General features: G+C 35.9%; 1 protein-coding gene across 4 annotated transcripts in view; it reads right to left on the bottom strand.

Moving 5' to 3' along the window:
* PACS2 (phosphofurin acidic cluster sorting protein 2) overlaps positions 1–21,978 on the bottom strand; it is a 325,422-nt gene that overhangs the window by 35,342 nt on the left and 268,102 nt on the right. For all 4 annotated transcript variants that reach the window (XM_069103870.1, XM_069103871.1, XM_069103872.1 and 1 more), the window contains 3 exons: positions 6,069–6,111; positions 2,609–2,651; positions 1,290–1,425 (listed from right to left, as the gene is read on the bottom strand). In XM_069103870.1, the coding sequence (XP_068959971.1) occupies positions 1,290–1,425; positions 2,609–2,651; positions 6,069–6,111 (222 nt within the window). The remainder of the gene's footprint in view (positions 1–1,289; positions 1,426–2,608; positions 2,652–6,068; positions 6,112–21,978) is intronic.

Raw genomic sequence — 21,978 nt, 5'->3', positions numbered from 1 at the left:
GGAAGTTTTTCTTTATATTGAGTCAAAATGTGGCTCCCTATAACTTCTGTTGGTTCTAGTTCTACCTTTTTGTGATGCTGGGGGAAAGACAAAGACCATTTCTCCACGACAATTCTTCAAATATCTGAAGATGGCAAGTCTTTGCTCTAGTTTGATGGTTTTTATCACTGCATCATTAACATTTTCTCCATCACTTTCTTAAGTCAAGACAATCAACAGAATAATAAATCAATCTGTGATTTGCAGCAGTAGACGATATCTGCGGTGTAAATGATCATATTGAAAATTCAAGCCAAGTTCAAGCTGACCAATGTCATCCAGCAGATACTTTACCTTTATCTTGAACTTATAAGAGTCCTCTGTCAAAGTGTGTTGACACCGTGAAGACTGAAAGTTAATAGGCACTGCTTTTCAGCACTTATGTAAGGGAGCTATCCCTAGTTTATTTGCACTACAGATCTTTTTACCTTGTGATAGAGCATTCTTAACTTTGCCACTTTAGTAGAAGAAAAGGATGGCAGTTCTTCAATCTAGAAGAACTCATTAATCAGAATATTTTGTTTCTCAGTGCCACCAGGTAACTATGGATTTACCTTCAGTATTCAGTATGAATATATGCATGCATGGTTTTGTCTGTTCCATCACTGGATTGAATCTGTTCTAGATTTTTGATTCTCATACTAAGGATTATGTTTTCCTTAATCTCTTAGTCTAGATACTTGAGAACATATGATCTGGACAGAGCTAGTCCATAGATAGCTGTATTACTGCTGCTGGCTCTGAGCAGGTGAAGCAGCAAAGATTGTTTTTATCCTTCTGACACAATTCTCATTGTAACTTTGCAGTTCATACCTTTCCTGAGGTGTCTCCTCTTAGTTGAGCCTAGGGGCAAAATCCAATTCTCATCTTAGTTTTTAGCAGTCCAGTATTTCTTAAAATGCATTTAAGGGTTGACATCAGTTATTGCCATTCTAGTTTTGTGGTAAGCCTATATGTGGTTAATTACTTCAAGCTGTGAAACAAAATTAATTTTAAATTAAGAGAATTAAAAAGATAAGTATAAACTATCTGTAAGTTTTATATGTGTAGAATTATGATGAACCAAGTACCATTAAAGCATTACAACTCCCAAACTTTGAGAAGTCCTGGTTTTGTGAGGCATGCACTAGCCTTAGGAAAGAAAATCAGTAAAAGAGGTAGCTCTCAGTGTTACCCACACACCAAGGCCTATTTTTTCCTTCTATTTGGTACATTTATCCTGAGGGGAGAGTAGAAGTGGATTGATTTACCTGGGGGAAGAAAAGCTGCCTGTCACAGATGGAGAGGATGGGGGAGTGGGTGAGGCTTCCTTCGTAGCAGGAGACATTGAAGGTGGAGTAGAAGAGAGAATACTGGAACTAGAGGGAGCTGCATCATCTGAATCACCTTTAAAAAAGAAGGAGTTATACAATCAGTCAGACAGCTGCCTATTATTATCCTGGAATTTTCCCACCATGCAAGGCAGGGCAAGATCTTAACTACCCAGCTAGAGAAGATAGGCTTGAAGACAGACAGCATTGTCCTTTAACTATCTTCTGGAAAGGAAAATGGAGGTGTATATTCTATAGTGAAAGCAGAGGCATGTGATGGAGGGTTTTGGTTTTGACACTTAGTTTGGTCATTAATCCTAGGTATACTCTGGAAAAATTAAAATGCTTTAATATGCTTCCATTTATACTTCTCCAGAGTAGACATCACTGAAGAAATTTTTGGCTGTCATTACAACATGATTCCTCCACCCTTTGCCCAGAGTTTACTTTTTTTCTGTAAATTCAATGGAGCACATTGCCCTTTTCTAATTAACTTGTCCTGTATTATTATATATTACATTTATGTGTTTTTGTGTCTTATCCTCCCCTACTGGATTGTGTTATACTAGTACTGGGATTGTGTCTTATCTAAACTTAACTAAATCTCTACTAGGACTCAGAACATGCTTTGTATTCATCAGGTACTAATGTTTGTTTAATATAACTGAAAATAAATGCTAACTCTGATCTCAGAAATCATCAAAGAATAAGGTGAAACTCTAAATGACTGCTCAGCTTCATATTCTTGGGCAGTGGGGGGAAGGATGCACAGGAGAACAGAGATAAAAAGCATTGCTAATAGCTCTGTTAAGCTATAAGCACAAACAAGGCATTCATTTCTTCCACTATAGAATGAATTGGTATTTATCTTGGAAAAGGAACAAACGGAACAAGAGTCAAGACTCCCAATCTTACCACATATATATGATGACTATGTGCCCAGGTTTGATTTTAATTCTATAGGACCTGGTCAAGTCAGAGACCCTGAGCCATTAGGAATAAACCTATATTTAATATATCACAAAGACTTTATTTTATTTTATTTATTTATAAAGCAGTTAGGGTTAAGTAACTTGCTCAAGGTTACACGGCCAGGTGTTTCTGGGTGGGTGCTAAGTGTCTGAGCTCGGATTCGATCCCAGGTCATCCCGACTCTGGGGCTAGTGCTCTTACTCGCTGTGCTACCTGGCCGCCCCACAAAGCCTTTATTTTAGCAGAAGTAGGAAATAAAATATATGTATGTTCATGAATCAATTTACCTGATGCTGCTGAAGACTGTTCTACTATTCCAACTTTCACCACCTAGAAAGCAATTACATAACTAATAAGTTATGAAACAAATAATTGCAAATTTTTGTCTAGAAGAATATGGACAATATCATAGTGCTGGTGTTAGTTTGAGGTTTTACTGCTCATTATATTTAAATAGCTTTCCAACAGAAGACTATGCCACATATAGGAAGCAGCATTAGAAAGCTGTTCCTGGCTACTAGACGGTCCCAGTGTCCTTGTTACTCATTATCTTGAGTATATATGTGTATATATATATATACATGCATATATATATATATGCATGTATATATACCACTTACACATCTAATTCGAGGTCCCTGAATTAGGGCCTGAACCAGATTAAAATGCAATTGGAAAATGTTTACCAAAACAAGTAAAAATACAATATGACATAGATAGTGTTAATTTGTGGTTTTCTAAGTAAATATATGGCCCAAAGGGATCCATTTGTATTTGAGTCTGACATCAATGAAATGAGGTCTTGCCTCGGTAATGAAATATTTTACATGTGTCTCACTGAACAAACTTTACAAAAACAAGACTCGGGTCTGCAACTTCTGTATTCTGCACAAGGCTAGGATTATAATAAGGGGTAAGTAAACAACTGGACTGATTGACGGACCAAGCTGTAAGGCCTTGGGCACACATGGGCAGGTGGGATTTGGTCCTATATTAAACAGAGTCAGAGAAAGTTTGTTAAATTTCATTTTCTCAGGCAGTATGACAATTTGATTTCTAAAAGTCTAAATAAAGGCCCCTGCTAGTCATTAGTTAATAATAAATAATACTAGTTATTTATTTTAAGTAGTAATATTAATAAAAATCTTCTAGTAACAAAGTCACTCTGATATTTTTCCAGTTGAAGCAACATATTTCTTGGCTCTGCTTTATAAGACTACTTACAAATAATGCTTTGCAAATAGACTGGACCTGTAAGGATGTTCCTTTTACTAATGTTGATCAGCAAGGCTTAAGCAACTTAAAAGTCTTATTAGATAGCTCTTTGGGCCACTTAGAGGTTAAGTGACTTGCCTAGGGGTCACACAGCCAATATGGATCAGAGGCAGGACCTAAACCTATATGAGGCTGGTTTTCCAAATGTGCCAGGCTATTTCTATCCTGGGACATGGCAAGAACTTCATATATGCTTGCTGAAAGGGATCAGAATAAATATTCAACAAGTCAAAAGATAATGTGTATAAAACACTTTGCAAACCTTCAAGTACTATATAAATGTTTCCTAATATTATCAACTCCTACCTAACAAAATTCAATTTCAAAATAGTAACACTCAAGTGAATTTCTCTGAGAACATCATGCACTTCACTATAGTACAGATTGAAGGCTTCATTCAATTTATCAGATAATAAAGATCAGATCATGACCAGTCATATCTGTATTAGAAAAAGAGACCAGAGCACTAGAAACTATAAGCAAAAGGGACAGAAGGAGGGGAAAAAAGGTGGGGGTGATACCATTGAGATCCACACCTAAATAGGTAATGAAATGTAAAAGAAAGCAAAGCAAAGGACTTAGTATAGACAAATGGCTTAAGCCAGAAATTTGAGGCAAGACTGATCAATCAGAGAATGTTATTTCAAAATAACTAACTATATTTATATCTATATACACACACACAATATATATATATATATATATATTGGATACATAAATATATGTATGTAGATGTGTGTGTGTATAAAATAAAACATACATTAGTAGGTATGTACACAGGATAAAAGGCCATTTTATATTTTTAAGCATGCATGCATACCCCTTCATCCCCACCCCTTTCCCCCACCCTCCTGTAACAATTATCTCACATGTCCTGAAGCATAACTATGTTATCATTCCATGAAATTTTGGTTAAGACTCTGATGGCTTTTGTTTTTGGCAGATCTTACAAATTAACACCACTACATGCTATCAACAGAAAACAGAATGATAAAATCTTGGAATTATTATAGCTAGAAGAGCATTAGAGAGATAAGTTAGTCTTAATTTTTTTTGCAGATGATGAGTATAAGGTTCAGAAGAATTTTAGCAACAATACATTCACTGCCAATTTTTAGCATATACTGACTACTGCTTTAATTTTCAGTAAGATTTTGTTTTATTTTCCTCAAAACAGCAGTATCATTAATACTCATGACTTTAAGAGACCACACACCTAGATCTTAGTTGTGAAAACTTTCTTTACTAAAAATTTTCTAAACTATTACAAAACAATATTTTTTTTTGAAGGGTGAAATAGTCTTCATAAAATTGGCTTTGAAAATGTCTTAAAAGGCCTATATTAAGAAAAGAAAATGCTTGGTCAAATATTTTAAATTCTTAAAAATAGGAAAAAATTACAGCTAATTCTATACCAAGAATTTTTTAAAAACTTGAACATTTTAGGTCTTAAAAATAAAATACGTACAATGTTAAATTAAAACTAAGATCACATAAATATTAGTATGTGTATACATATATGCGTATATATAAAAATAAAAGTATGTATAAACATACAAATACATAGAAATATATGTACATATTCATATATGTATCTATATATGTATGTGTATACATTTTTTATTCTTTCTTCAGCATTCCATTCTAGCAATGAGAGATAAACTTATCAGCAGTAATTAATCTGGTCATCATAAATATTTTAAGCAACCAATCAATAATACATACATATGTGTATATTTACGCTTTTTACCTATGATCATAAAAAATCAAATTAAACTCTTCAAAAAGAAAGTTTGACTAAAAAGACAGGTTTATCCTTTCATTCGTTTCTTGAGGTGAGTACCATGTAGACACATGAAATAATGGTCTGAAGCCAGTCATAATGGTACATGCCTGTAGTCCCTGTTGCTGGGGAGGTTGAGGCTGGTGGTTCACTTGAGTTCAGGACTGCTGAGCTATATAGTAGGATTGAAGGTAATTGGGTGATTGTATTAATTTTGGAACCAATATGGTGAGCCCACTCCCATCATGGGAGTGAAGGGCCACCATACTGTTTAAGGAGGGGTGAATAAACACAAGTTAGAAAAATGGAACTGGTTAAAGCTTTCACACTTATCAGTTTTGAGAGTAGCCCTGTGAGTGGCCATGGCACTTGTAGCTTGGGAGAGACAAAGAGATCCAGTTTAAAAAAAAAATGAAGTAATTAATGCTTTTACACTTTGGTTTGGACAGAAGTCAAAGGCAACAACCAAAACCAGTGCCACAGGCTGCTGGAGTAAGAAAAATGAGAGTTTTTGAGTTGGAGTGATTTACATGTAAGTCCTTTGCCCCAAATGGGGAAGATGATTCAAAAGGTTGCTTGACTGTAGTGGAAATCCTGGTAGTTTGGCTATAATTTACTGATGAGATGAGAAGGGCAACCATTTTAGGAAATGTACTTAACTCCAACTGCTATGTCAAAGAAATACTCACCCCAACAAAGGGAATGAACTTTTGGGAAGATTCTTCATCAGGACTAAGGGCAAGGAAAACACAGATAGTTAACACTTGCTTTCAAAGTACATCCAGAAAACAATCTGTCTATAAGGCATGCAGCAAGAACTCAAAAGGTACAAGTGCTGGTTTGTAATTCTTCAGCATTCAATTGCCAGCAATGAGAGAAAAACTTATCAGCAGTAACTTATTTGGTCATCATAAATATTACAAGCAACCAATCAATAGTCATTTATTTAAAACCTGCTATGTATGAGGCACTGTGCTAGGTGATAAGGATACAAAAACAAAAAGTGAAACAATCCCTGCTCTCAAAGAGTTTATATTGTAATGGGAGAGACATGTACATAATTAAATATATACTAAATCACTACAAATATGTTTTGGGAGGGAAGGCATTAGAAGTTGGGGCTGTGGGTGGGGGAATGGACCAGAGAAGATTTCATGTTGGAAGGAGATGCTCAAGCAGTTTTGAAAGAAATAAGGAATTTTAAAAGGGTTTCAGGCATGAGGGAAAACAGCTGTAAAAGTATGGAGACAGGAAAAGAAGGACCATATGTGAGGAACCAGTTTGGGTGTGAGGTCAGAGTGTGGCTAGACTGGAGAGTGTAGGCCTTGTATAATAAGGTTGGAAGGGATAATAAGGTAGGAGGGGTTGTGAAGGACTTGGAAAATGAAACAGAGGAGATTATCTTTGATTCTAAGGATATTAGGTAACAATGCAATGTAATAAGAAACGACGTGGGCTGATGTACTATAGGAAAATCACTTTGGTAGCCAATTGGAGGATGAACTGGAATGAGGAGAGACATGAGGCAGGAAGTCCAACAAGGGCCTGAACTAAAGTGGTAGCCATGCGAATGAGAAGAAGATCGATGTAAGACATATGATGGAGGTGGAATCAAGAAGATATGGGAAATGTGAAGTAAGAAAGAGTGAGTAATTGAGGAAAACTTTGAGGCTGTGAACCTGGCTAATTTGAAGAATAGTAATACCCTCTACAGAAAAAATAAAGTTTAGAAAAGTGATTGTTTTGGGGGTGAAGATGAGTCAGTTTTGGATTTGCTGAGTTTGGATATATTGAGACATTCAGTTTAAAATATACAATAAACATTTGGAATGTATAACTAACTGGTGCTTAATAGAGAAAAGATGAGGCTGAGAGACAGGATAAGAGATTTGGGAGTGACCTTCATAAAGATGACAATCAAACACATGAGGTCACTAAGAGAGTACATGTAGAGGAGGACTCCTATAAGATAAAGTATTGGGGATAAGTAGGAGGGGGTGATGACGAATCAACAAAGGAAACTGAGGAGACAACATTAGTAGAAGAGCCAAGAGAGGGAAATGTCACACAAAAGAGAGAAGACAGTATCCAGGAGGAGACAGCAGTAACTGTAAAATGTACCATCTGATCCTGAGAAGAACCTTGGAAAACAAGTGCTGTTATTATCCCCACTTACCAGATGAAGAGAAAGGCAGACAAGATGATTTGCCCAAGGTCACATGGCTGGTAACAGTCTGGAGTGAGATCTGAAATCAGGACTGATTTCATATTTTACTTACACGCAGAGCATTTAGATAATGATTAGCCTCCCTGGGGTCGAATATAAACAGCAACTGATATTTCAGTTTTTATTCATTGAACCCATCAGTGAACATATCTAACTGTGAGAAGATGATTGAATTACTGGCCATTTGCCCAATGCTTCCCTTCTTTGTCCTCCCTTCTAGAGTGGTTGAGCAGGATAAGAATTGAGAAAAGACCATTCTATCTGTCCATTAAGAGACCATTGGTAAATCTGGATAGGGTAGTTTTAACTAGAAGATGATGTGTGAAGACAAACTGCAATGGAAGACTGAGAAAAGGAGTAAAGACAATATGCAGAAAGTCTGCTCTTTGAATTTGGGTATGAAAGGAGACCTATAGGAGCACAGTTTGAAAGAATGGTAGACTCTAACGAGAGTATTTTCCCCTCAAGATTGGAGTGAGGCAAAAGACTTGGGATGTTTAAAGGTAATAAACAGGAAAGGGACCACAAGATAGGGAGTGATTGAAGATTAGAGAAAAGAAACTTAAAAAAGGCTGTTACCCTATTGGGGTGATCTGGTGGAGAACAAGATGAGATGAGATCATGGTTACATGTTGAGGCCTTTGCTTTGGTGAGAAGGGTCACCTCCTCATGGAGGGAACTAACATCAGTCAATGGGTTTCCAGATGGGAAGAAGAGGGACCTTACAAAGACTGGAATCTATTTTCAATTAATCAATCAAAATGTATTTATTAAACACATACTATATGCCATGCACTTTGCTAGGCACTGGGGATAAAAAGACAAAAAAAATCCCTGTTTTTGCAAAGCTTACATTTTTTTAGGGGAGATAACACAGTCATGTATAAGTATATAAATAACAGCACAAAATAAATACAAAGTTGTCATCTATTTCCTACCCACCACCACCACCTATTGCCCCAGCAACAGGTTTCATGAAGGTAATAATGCTTGAGTTACATCCTGAAAGAAGCAAGGTATTCTATATAAACAAAGTAATGAGAGTACATTCCAAGCCATAAATGGGAGATGGGAATGCCATGTATTTTGAAATTTGCATTTCTGTCACGTCTGAGAGTGCCTAGAACTTCTGGACAAAAAGCAGATACTCTGAAAAGGGTGGTTTTGGGTCAAGGGTGGTGGTTGAAGAAGTCAGGAACAGAAGAAAGGCAGAAAATGGAAGAGATCAGAATTGTGATCAAACATTTAATTATTCAAAAAATTTAGTAATACATAATCACTTTTTGATTGCTAGTAAAATCGGAGCTCCCACTTTCAGATGCCTACCAAAAAGAATTTAGAATTTTATCAAAATCAATCCTTCTAAAAAGCATAACCAAAATAACTAATGTTGAATAACTCAAGAAATAGAGAAAGAGTTCCTAATTGTTCTGTACATTTTAGTGCCAAAAACTATAGGAGGATAGATATTATATAATGAAATTGGAAAAATATGTTGAGGCCTTGTTGTGAGGGACTTTAAAAGCCAAACAGAGAAGTTTCTGTTTGATCATAGATATATTGGGGAGCCACTGGAATTTAATAAGTAAGGGAATAACAGTCAGATTTGTGCTAAAGAAAAATCACTTTGGTAGCTGTGTGTAGGATGGATTAGAGTAGGGAAAGCATGGAGACCAATTAGGAGGTAATTGCAATAACCTAGATGAAAGGTGGTAATAACCTCAACTAAGGTAGTAGCTCTGTGACAAGTTTTTCTTACAGTGTAAATTCAAAGGATGTCTCAGGTAGAAAATATGATATTTGGCAAGTGATTATGTGTGGTGAGGAAGCATGAGGAATTGGGGATGACACTGATGTTATTAACCTGAGAGAGTGGAAGAATGATAATACTTTTGGCACTAACAGAGAAGTTGGGTAGAAGGGTGGGTTTTGGGGGAAAGAAAGGGAGTCCTCGTTTGGTTATGTTGAGTCTGAAGGCATTTTCTCAATAAATTATGATATAAAGGCCCTTTTCTCCCCTGGTGAATTCAGAGAGGAAAATGCATTGTAATTTGTTTCTGTTGTTCAGTCTTTTTTTCAGTTGTGTCTTCCTTTTTATGATTCCATTTGAAATTTTCTTGGCAAAGATACTGAAGTGGTTTGCTATTTCCTTGAAATTGAGGCAAACAGGGTTGGGATATTGAGGCAAACAGGGTTAAGTGACTAGCCTAGGGTCACACAGCTAGTAAGTGTCTAAGGCCAGATTTGGACTCATAAAGATGAGCCTTCCTAACTCCAGGCATAGCACTCTGTCCAATGCACCACCTAACTGCCCCCCAAAGCATTGTAAAGACCATTCCAAATGGGATATATACTGTAACATTGTGCAGGGGGGAAAATCAGCTCTATTACATTCAGTCTTAACCAATTACTTACAATCATCACTTAACCAATAATAGGAATTTGTGAACCCAGTATCAAAGTCCCCATACAGCTACACTCTGACAGTGCACCCTCACTGTTGCTTATAAGAAATTTAGGACTAAAAGAATGTGTGTCTAAGTTTATATGAACACTGACATATACTACAAGTACCAAAGAGTTCTATACCATGGTTAGATGGCAATATCAGTATGATATCTATCTATCTATCTATCTATCTATCTATCTATCTATCTATCTATCTATCTATCTATCTATTCAATTTATTGATATGGCACTCAAGAAAGCTAATGCAATCAAAAACTATATTAAGAAAGATAAAGCTTCCAGGACAAGGGAGGTGATAGTCATGTTGTTTTCTGCTATGTTCAGACCACAACTGAAGTATGGCATACAGTTCTGGGTGCCACATATCAGGAAGGACACTAATAATCTGGATAGTGTCTAGAGGAGGGCAACTGGAATGGTGAGGTGCCTTGAGTCCATTCTAATTAAAGACCAGTTGAAGGACCTGGGATGTTAAGCCTAGAGAAGACTGAGAGGAAAGTAAGAAAAAGCTGTCTTCAAGGACTGAGGGGTTGCCATGTGGAAGAGGAGTAAGAATTATTCTGCTTGGCTACAGAAGATAGAACAAGGAACAAAAGGTAGAATTTACATAGAAGCAAATTTAAATTTCATGTGAGGAAGAAGTTCCTAAAAATTAGAGCTATCTAAAAGTGAGATGAGTTGACTTGGGAAAGAGAGGGTTTGTCCTCAATTTGAGTTCTGGTAGCAAAGGCTTTGTTTTATTTAATTTATTTATTAGGTATGCTGTAAAGATAACTCTTTTTTTTTTCATGTATGGCTCTTGGATTTAATGGCCTTTAAGGAGTCTTCCAACTCTTGGCTTGGAGACCAATTTTGAAACTTGCATTTGTCAGGTCTGAGTGTGCCTAGAACTCCTGGACAAAAAGCAGATACTCTGAAAAGGGTGGTTTTGGGTCAAGGGTGGTGGTTGAAGAAGTCAGGAACAGAAGAAAGGCAGAAAATGGAAGAGATCAGAATTTGATCAAACATTTACATTATTCAGAAAAATTTAGTAATACATAATCACTTTTTGATTGCTAGTAAAATTGGAGCTCCCACTTTCAGATGCCTACCAAAAAAAGAATTTAGAATTTTATCAATATCAATCCTTCTAAAAAGCATAAACAAAATAACTAATGTTGAATAACTCAAGAAATAGAGAAAGAGTTCCTAATTGTTCTGTACTTTTGACTGAACTTTTGAAGAGATAATTTAGTCCTTTCTCCTAACAGTTCATCCATCCATCCATCCAAGGGGACACAGACATGTAATACCCCTCAAGAGACTGATCTATAGAACTCTAACAGCAACTGAAAAATTACAACTAAATTATTTGATAGCGATGTTAGTCCCATATGAGACTCAGGTTTCTCTGCCTTGGATATTTTTCTTAAGGCAAAAATTATTTATACATGAATTCTTAGGCTATGGCAGTGTTACTCATTTTCTTCTGCCCAATTTCCAACTCCAATTTTTGGGGCAGACATAGGTGAAATTAGTGCTGAGAAATCTTGGATAGAGCTAATAAGAGAGAAAAAACTGGCAGAAGAAAGTAGAAGACTTACCACCATGGACAGATAAAAACATCATTTAGTCCTGGAGTTCACTTAAGTATGAACCTTCTCAATGGGAGTGGAGAAGGAGGAGGAAAAAAATTAGAAAAAAATTCCTAAAAAAATCTCAAAATTGGAGGTCTACCATGAAAGGAAAACACAGGAGGATTGCACATAATGATAATTTGTAGAAAGGGCAGTCGGGCAAGATTAGAAAATTTTGAAATAGCTACTTTAATAACAACATTGATAAATGATTTGAGAAATTCCCAAAATAACTTTGATTGCTCGTGAGCAATATTTTCCCAAAATAATCATTTTGATGACCAATAGATATGAGGAACAAAGAGTGGGTAATGAAATTTTCCTCAGCTCAAATTCAAAGACAGAGAAACAATATAACTTCTGTATTCTTATATACAAATTATGAAATATAGAATAACTTTTTCTCAAAATATTTAATAGAGGGGCAGCTAGGTAGCACAGCAAATAGAGTGGAGTCAGGAGGACCTGAGTTCAAATCCGGCCTCAGACACTTAACACAAAAACCAGCCATGTGACGTTGGGCAAGTCACTTAACCCCAATTGCCCTCCAAAAAAGCAAAAAAAAAAAATTTAATAGAGATTCACTAATGATAATAAGCTTATCTCTGACATAAAGATATGCTGAAAAGACAAATGCCTAGCCCTGTAGGTAAAGACAATTAATAGATATGTAGATAATCATGGTATTAATAGAAAGAAGAGCTTACTGATTTTAAGAAAAATAAGAGACTCGAAGTGAGTCTTTCTGCTACCTTACTCTTCACAAAGCATGAACTCAATAAAAGCTGCTATATAATTTTCAAAATCAAGATGAGGTCCTCACAGCTAACTCACTGAAAAATGATATCCTTGGCCAAAAGGGGGTGGCAGAGAATATTGTTAAACAGGAACAGATCAACTGGGAGGTCTATGGTTACACTCTTGAAGATTTTAGTTAGAAGAACTCTAAGGAAATTGAAGCCTTAGGGAATGATAGGTAAAAATATTGTCAAAGGAGCTAGGATTAAAACCAAGAATCATCTACCCAGCAAAACTGAGTATCATGTTTCAGGGGAAAATATGGAGATTCAGTGAAATAGAGGATTTTCAAACATTCTTGATGGAAAGACGAGAGCTGAACAGAAAATTTGACTTTCAAATGCAAGAATCAAGAGAAGCATGAAAAGGTAGGCAGGAAAGAGAAATTATAAGGAACTTATTAAAGTTTTACTGTTTACATTCCTACATGGAAAAATGGTAAGTGTAACTCATAAGACTTTTCTCAGTATGAGGATAATTGAAGGAAATATATATGTATGTATAGATGGGTGTATGTGTGTACATGTATACATAGAGGGCATAGGATCAGTTGAATAGGAAGGGATGATATCTAAAAAATAAATTTAAGAGGTGAGAGAGGACTATAATGGGAGAAGAAAGGGAGAGATAGAATAGGTTAAATTATCTCATAAAAGAGGCAAGAGTAAGCTGTTACAATGGAAGGAAAGAGCAGGGAGGTGAAAGGGAATGAGTCAACCTTCCTTTATTGGATTTGGCTTAAGGAGGGAATAACATACACACTTAATTGGGTATCTTACCCTACAGAAAAGAAGGGGGAAAGGGGATAAGAGGGGAATGACAGAAGGGAGGGCAGATTGGGGGAGAGGGTAGTTAGTAGCAAACACTTTTGAAAAGGAACAGGGTCAAAGGAGAAAACAGAATAAATGAGGGACAGGATGGGATGGAGGGAAATATAGCTAGTCTTTCATAATATAGCTACTATGAAAATGTTTTGTGTAACCACATATGTACAACCTATATTGAATTTCTTTTCTTCCCAGTGGGGGTGGGTGAGGAGGGAAGGGAGAGAATCTGGAACTCATACTTTTAAAAATAAATGTAAAAAAATTGTTGTTTTACATGCAACTGGGAAATAAGATATACAGGCAATGGGGTATAGAAATATATCTTGCCCTACAAGAAAGTTAGGAGGAGGATGGGGAAGGATATAAAAGAGAGCAGATTGAGGGAAGGGATATTCAGTATGCTTGCTATCTTGGGGTGGTGAGTAGGAGAGAGATGGGGAGAAAATTTGTAACTCAAAATCTTGTGGAAATGAATGTTGAAAACTAAAAAATAAACCAATAAATTAAAAAAAATACTGTGATATTTACACAACCAAAGACTAATTTTCAGTTACTTGTGAAATACTGAGTTACAACACAATATTTCTATACATGTTCTTTTCAAGCATGGATCCTAGTCAAGCAGATCTTTGTTCTGTTGTGTGTATGTATGAGGTCTATTTCTGTCTCTTTCTTCCTTCCTTCCAGCAATTACTGGAGACTTGTAGGAGAAGCTAATGTAGAATTGTATTTGCTTCCCCAGGTGGTCCTATGGCTTACAGATCTTGAGTTCTTCATACATTTTGAATTTTTATTTCTTGTTCTGGGCATAGGACTGCAATAGAGTTCCTGAGGATAGATCTTAGCCTGTATAAGAAGCTGAGGCATAATAGAGTTCATGCAAAAAAAAAAATAAATGGCAGAGAAAGACATGTGCTTACACAAAGACTGAGAAGAGAGATACTAATTGTGTGTTTTCTCAGACTTCGTGGTTACTTTTATGGGCAATCCCAAATTTGGAAGCTCCTAAATTTAAGAGCTTGGACATCACCCTCCTAGAAGGAGATTTCCTAAGAGTGTGCTTCTTACATGGAGAAGGAAGGAGTGTGAACATGATTGTGACCGAGAGGACTAAAGTTATACCAGGAGGATAGGGGTTAGGGGAAGAAGAGATATTAAGAATAATCATGCAATTATCTAAATGTTGGCAAACCCTAACCAATGCTATGGCTTTATTCTCATTCTTTTCAATTAATTAGAAATTTTTAAAATTAATTCTCTTCATTTTCATTAATTCTCATAAATATGTATCCATTACTTTGGCAATAGCTGACTCTATCTCACTATTATTTAAGGGTATTCCTAGGCAAAGGCAATAAAATTTTATGAGAAAGATTAGTTTTGAGAGCAGTCAGTCAAAAAGAAAAAAAAAGAGGTCAGCTTAGTGGTTATTTCATTTTATAAAGATATCTGAATGCTACCCTTTATGATCCTGTCAGCTGTGGGGTCTAACTCTATTTTCATGCATAAAAGCATTTGAACAACAGTATTTGAGGAAAACCAGGCACCAGAATGGAGAAAAACAAATGAGAGAGAAATACAAATTGAGTGTAAAAGACCACCTGTACAGGAAGAGGAAATAAATAAGGGAATTTGGGAAAAATCACAAGCTTTGCACAGAGACATGATTTAGTAGTGATGGGAGACTTTAATTATCCATCCAGATGTTAGAGATTTCTCTTTCACAAAGGGATATTTTATTTTTATTTTTTTATAGAACGAGAATAGCTAGTAGTTTCTTGTCTTCCCTAAATAATGATGTCATCTTTAAATGATGAAAGAATCTTTTAGGGAAAACTATTTTGGATTGATTTGAGGGGGTGGAACTGGTTTGGACATACCTTTCAAGAGAATATGAAGGCCAGGCATAGACTGATGTGCAGTCTAGATTTTTGGAAAGCATATTTCAGAGAATCAGAAGAAAGGCAAAAAGGATGGGGGGAAGTTAGCCAAAGAGGTATAGGCAAACCGAAAAAGGACATTCTGAGCATTCGGAGAGAAACAATTCCAGGGAGAAGGAAAAGGAAGAGTGCTCTAAAGAGACTGATATGAATGCACAGGTAACTGATCAATAAATTTAGATTTTGAAAACATGTACAGAAAATGGAAACAAGGCCAGGTAGCAAAGGATTAATTGAACAGTGTGGTTTTGAATGAGTTTTGAATGCCCAGTTTTGAATAAATCGAGTCTGGCAGGGAAAGGTGATGAAAATATAATAAAAACTTATATTGGAGAAATATAAGAAACAAAAGAAAAGAAAGCATGGCTGCATGATGTAGATGATAACTGATAGAAGAGAAAGCAGCTCATATTTCATTCCTGTTTCTCCACAAAGGTGAATGACTTCTGAAATGAAAATGAGAAAATGTAAAGGCTGATAGAGGGCAGTACCCAAGATAAGTAAAGTGAATGTAAGAACCTAGTTGCCTTTAATAAATTAAAGTAACCTAAACAATATTCTCAGGGACTAAGAGAACTGGTGCATATAATTGCTGAGATACTTAACTGTCAGTGATAGCTGAAAGGTCATGGAGAAGTATTGTAGGACTGGATTGGTGCAAATTATCTGATAAAAAAAAAGGCCCAATAACTTCAGTCCCTTGAAAATATCTCATGATATTTTTTGTGGAAAAGATGGAGAGCTGTGGGATTAGATGATAATACAATTAGATAGGTTAAGAACTGGATGAAAGATTTAGTTCAATGTCAACAGAACAGGAAGTTTCTAGAGACTTCTAGAGACTAACTAGTGCTGTTATTTAATTTTTTTTTTAATTAATGACTTGGTTAAAGTATAGATAGTATGCTTATTGTTATCTTATCTGCTTATCTATAAGCAGATGACACAAAACAGGGAGGGATAAACAATACTAGACAAAGAGCACTGCTTCAATCAGAGATATGATTTAATAGAGATAAAGGTAAATTCTTACACTTGGGTGTTAAAAAATTAGCTTTACAAGTAAAATATAGGGGAAGCATGGTTAGAAAAATAATTTGAAAAACAAATTCATTCTGGAGGATTACATGCTCAATTGGTAAACAGTGTGACATAGGAACAAAAAAGCTAATGTGTAAATTGGACTTTTTAAAGGAAAGTGCAGCTTCCAGGAAAATAAGGGGATGATAGATTCTCTGTGCTACTCCCTGGTAAGATCACATCTGAAATACTGTTTTTGATTATTGGTGCCATAGTTTCAGAAGGCACTGATAAGCTAGGTGAATGGACTTAAGTCCATTCTATATGAAAACTGTTTGAAGGAACTGGGGATGTTAAGCTCAAAGAAGAGCAGACTCAAAGAGAATATGATAGCTGTCTTCATATATGTGAAGGGTTCTTATAAGGAAGCAAGATTAGACTTCTTTTGGGCTTTGTTCTTTTTGACTCCAAAGGGCAGGGCCAAGAACAGTAGGTGGAAGTTATTCAGAAGCAAATTTAGTCATGATTTAAGGAAAAACAATAACAACAACAACAAAAACTTCATACCAAGTAAAAATATTTGAAAGTAGAATGAGCTCTCTCAGGAAGTTAGTCAAGAAAGAGGCTGAATAATTACTTGCTGGGCACATTACAGAGGAGAATTCTTTTGGTCATGGATTGGACAAGATGACAGCTGATGTCCCTTCCAATCCTAACATTTTGTGATACTGTGATGACATCCATGATTTTGAGATTCCTTTCAAAGATTTGCAATTTCTTCATTATTGGGTCCTCTTGTCCACTGTGGCTACAGCTTAGCAGCTGATTTTAAAAAGTGGTCTATGGCCAAAAAAATCCACCTTCCTATAGATAATCTGGTGATACATATCTCCAAGACTGCCTAGTTCTCAGATAATCTGGTGATACATATCTCCAAGACTGCCTAGTTCTCAGACAACAGCTACACTGTGCCCACACCTGAAGCCATTCCAATTTAGAAGGACTGATCGGAACATTTGAGAAAAGAGAATCACTCCAAACCATAATGAAGATTTGGAGGATATTAATTATGACAGTCAAAATCTTCCTCACATTATATGTCCTAAGCAACAAATGTTTCATATGTTTTCAAATTAGGCAGTAATGACTATTATTATGGCCTGCAGATTCTACTTGCAAACCTCTAGCCATTCAACAATGAAGAATACCAACAGCAAGATTATCTATATCTTCTTCTATCTCTTCAGGAAAGGAGTAAAAATCTATGAATATTCCTGCTCAATAACCTATGCAAAGTTTAGTGCTAAAAACAAGACCAAGGCTTCCAAAGTGGAGCACCTCTCATGTGAAAGACAATGTGAAATGCTATAAAAATCATTAAAAAATTGTAAGTCTAAGTACAGAAATAATAAGTCCTAATTTAAAATGAAATCTGTCTGGCTAATTTTAATGATAAGTTCATCAACTGCAATGCCAGTTATTTGAAAATGTCATTTCTACTATGTAAAATAATTTTATTTGTAACTTTACTTTAAAGTTAATAATCTTAGTAGTTAGGTCTAAGATAACTCTTTAATGCAATCAGTCTATAATTTAAAAAGCATTCTGAATCTACTTCAGCATGGCAAAAGGATTTACAGTGGCAACCTGTGTAAAAGTGGGATGTATGTGTCCTTGAGCAGTAAAGAATTCAAGACAAGGACGAACTACAAACTGCTACTCTGAATATCCTTGTTGCTATACTTGGCCAACAGGGTAGTAAATTGGGGGACTTTATCACATAACTCAGATTTTAGCATTTGTTGATGAAGACTTCTTTCTGGAAAGTGTGAATGGTTTCACCCAGGGAAATCTGGTAACTGTTAGCTACTTTTAAAAAAATCCCGAGGAAAAAATAAAAGAGAATGTCTAAGCATTTTGATGTTCATTATTTCTCTTGCCTACAAAGGTCACTTTTTATTTAATTTGAAACTTCAAATTCTTTATTCAAAAGATCTATGGTTTCATTGGTATAGGTTTTCCTTCACTGGTATAGGTTGCTTTGTGAGTTGCTGTAGTCAAAGAAATACATCATCTTGTGGTGATAATCATCTCTGACTTTAGTTAGTCTTTAGGTAACAGACACTAAGCTCCAAGTTTTTCTAGCTCAGTATGTGTTCTCTTGGAATTGCATTAAAAAACAAGGACAAAAAAATGAAACAAAGGTCACCACTATACTACCAAAGGTCATCTTCATACCATGATGAAGAATAAACACGGTATTTTTAGCACCACGTTGTGAGAGCATAGTAAGAACAAAACTCCAGAATAAACTTAGACAATGACCCCTTAGACCGTAAAGCAAAAATAAGCAATTCTAAAACAAGAGACATTAACCAAAGAAATCTGTAAAAGCTTGTCATTATTATAACAAAGGAAAAAAAAAACAGTTTGGGATGAAATACTTAACTCACATTCTCTCCATTTCATTTGTCTGCTCGTTTCCCACCTGCTTTTGGATATGTATATACATATATAATGTATAATGGTAAGGGAATTTGAAGATCTTCCACATCCCTTAATGAGCCTCACTTGAAGCCCAATAAGAGAAGCTTGCTTAAGGGAGGTTTGTTTTTCAGGAAGGCCCACAACTTTTCTTACTTTGTAATTACACAGTGGGTCACAAAGGTTGTGATGTCCTTTGACCCTGAAGAAGTGTATATATACACCCCGAGGTAAGGTTTTGGTTTGGTGCTCACTTATGGGAAGAGTTGTGTGATTTGGCCAGATAAGACTCTGGGTAGCCTTTGAGCCCCCCCGCTTTGAAAACTCAGATGCTGGTGCTGCTCTCCCTGGTAACTATGTATGTAACAGTCAGAGAGCTAGAAGCCCCATCTGTTGGTCTGTTGAGTTGTGTTATTTTCTCTGTACTTTTTGTCTGCTTATAATTTCTGTTTGTATTTTCTGAAATTCAGGGTGTTGACTTTTTCCCTTAAACTAAGTGAACGATACATATATATATATATATTTGATTAAAGTAAGATTGTTAACCCTTTTTAAGTGGTTTTCCTTTAGAAAAGCAGATCAAAGAACTTGTGCTAGCAGCCATCTTGGGTATCCTAGGGTGCTTGCTGTTATAGTGGGGAAGATGTTTATACTTTTAATTTTTGTTCTTATACCATTTTCCATAGCACATACCAGCTTGGATTTTAAGCAATGAATCAGATTTTTCCTTTCTACTTTATCAACTGCCATATTTGAAAATAACAGGGAAATTCAACAGTAGTTTCCAGATGCTTCCTTGGGCACAGATACAAATGTCAGGTGACAATATTTGCACATGCTTTGGGTATTTCAAAGACAAGAATTAATGTTAGGATATGGCAAATAATGTCATACTGCCTTTGAACCACCATTTCCTTCCCACTCCTCCATCTTTGAAACTGGTATCACCTGCAGAGGAAACTAATATGAATTCAATTCATAGTATGGATTATTGTAGCAGTAATATTTTCTTTATAAGACTTCTCTCCTGAGCAATGCACAGAAAAAAGAACAACAATAGCATATTTAGTATGGTGAATATTAAATATGGAGAATACACCCAACTGTGGGGGAAGTTGCTTAAATTTCAAAAGCCAAGCGGCACCTCAAGGTTCATGCAGACAACATCCAGGAGCTATAATAAGGGATTCTGAATTACAGTGGGTGACAAAAGTGACATAGTGGATAAAAATTGGTGTCGGAGCCAAGAAGATCTGAATTCACGTCCCAGCTCTGATACATAATGGTTGTATGAACTTCTCAGCGCTCTAGGCAACGAAGAATATAATTTGCACAGAAGGTGGTCACTTGAATTGGTTTTTTCACCTAGTAGTTTCCTCTACTAGTGAAACTACAGATTCAGGTCTTATCCCTAACCCAGTGAATGCTCAGACACCTTATAAGATACTTTTCTAAAGAGACTGTGTAATACCTGCTTCTTTATGAAGAAAAAGGTTACAAACTTACCTGTAATATTGTCTCTATTTCTTCTGGCTAAACAAAACTAGGTTTTCTAAATAAGATAGTATGGAGAAAATATCACTCTCTAGTGCTTCCATAAACAAAGGTTTTGGAAGCCAGACTAAAGCTCAACTGACTCTTTCTCTTTTCTTTTCTTTTCTCTTTTCTTTTCCTTCCTTCCTTCCTTCCTTCCTTCCTTCCTTCCTTCCTTCCTTTCCTTCCTTTTTTTCCTCTCTCCTTTCTGTGGTTTAAAATACAGAGGACAGAAACAAAGCAAATGATTATTTTACTTTTCATTTTATATAGCAACTCTGAGCTTGTCCTTGAAAAATTTTCTAAGGGGGAATAAAAAGAGGACTACTAGAGTCATGTATCTCGGTTGCTGAAGGTAACATAAAATTATTTTAAAATACACATTGGGAGTTTCTTAAAAGTGAAATTGTAAAAAGCTGGTCCCCCTCTCCTTCTACTCTTCCATTACTACAGAAATAAAAGGAAGACAAAAAAAAAAAAACTAAAAGTCCTTCCTTTAATATTGGACTTTGTTTCCTAGCTAAAGAGCTTATTGCCCAAATGGCCAACCTTCTGGTGATTAGCTTCTACATAATTAGCTAGGTTGATTCTTGGGAAGTAGATAGTTTATGAGATTTGTCAAATTTTGCACTATGCAGGCATAGCCTTTATGAACTAAAAGGTCACCTCCAAGCAAGTCCTATTCCAATGTTTCATTGCAGTGAAGAGGTCATCTTGGGTTCTTGAAGGCTACTCTGGTACAACAGAAACTCTGGCAGATTTTACCATGGCGAAAAGACATTATCAATATAGATAATTATTTCTTTCTTCTTGGATTTTTATAGGTTTCTTTGCTCTGTGAAGCTTTAACATTGGATATTTGAAAAAAGAATGAACTACTTATATATTCTATGGGGAGGACTAACTGCTTTTGACAGGAATGCACAGAAGCTGGTTTTTCAGTTGCTGTAATAGTTTCTCTTTCATTCTCTGACAACACAAAAGAAAAGCAATGCTCATGAAGCATTGAAGTTGGGTATGTACAAATAGTTAAGACAGTGAAAGAATTGCTATATTTGTTCATCACTCTCCTAACATTCACAACTCTTAGTATAAATATTATAATTAGTTTTTCTTCTCAAAGAAGAAGGCATTATTTTCAGATAAGGGGCTTGTTTTTCTGTTCCCATTGTCTTCTGGGAGAGGTCTTGGTTTAAATGTTATGTGAAATTAATTTGTTTATATGGATGGACCAAAGCTAGAGGGACAGAGAATAAGGGTGTTTTCTGATCATTTTGCATGTCAAGACCCAAGAATTTGCAACAAAACAGCATCTTACTAGCACCAGTGAGCTTTTCTTCAAGTTCATATACCTCATGGCTACCTACTAGGCCATTGTTTGAGAATGATGTGATTTATTACCTATAAAAAGTCTTCCACTCATCACAATGTGTCACCCAGTGTAAAATAGGAGATAGAGAGGGGAGATACACTTACTTATTTTTCTCCCTAAAGCCCAATCCTCTCCCCATTGAATAATATTTTTTGATCAAACTTAGCAAGAAAGACTAAGAAAAAGCTTCCACATGATACACAGCATGTTCACAAGCAGTACATGCTTCAAGCCTCTTGTCATACCAAAGAGATAGGAGAGGAAATAATACAGGTCAGATTTGGTTATCAGTTTTGATTTGAGAACTATTAAG

This window comes from Petaurus breviceps, unplaced genomic scaffold, assembly GCF_028583685.1.
Source record: "Petaurus breviceps papuanus isolate PSGF00001 unplaced genomic scaffold, PetGlider_PUasm1.0 64, whole genome shotgun sequence".
NCBI classification, from domain to species: domain Eukaryota; kingdom Metazoa; phylum Chordata; class Mammalia; order Diprotodontia; family Petauridae; genus Petaurus; species Petaurus breviceps.
Note: the sequence above shows the minus strand (reverse complement) of the source record. Positions and strands in the feature narration are given on the sequence as shown.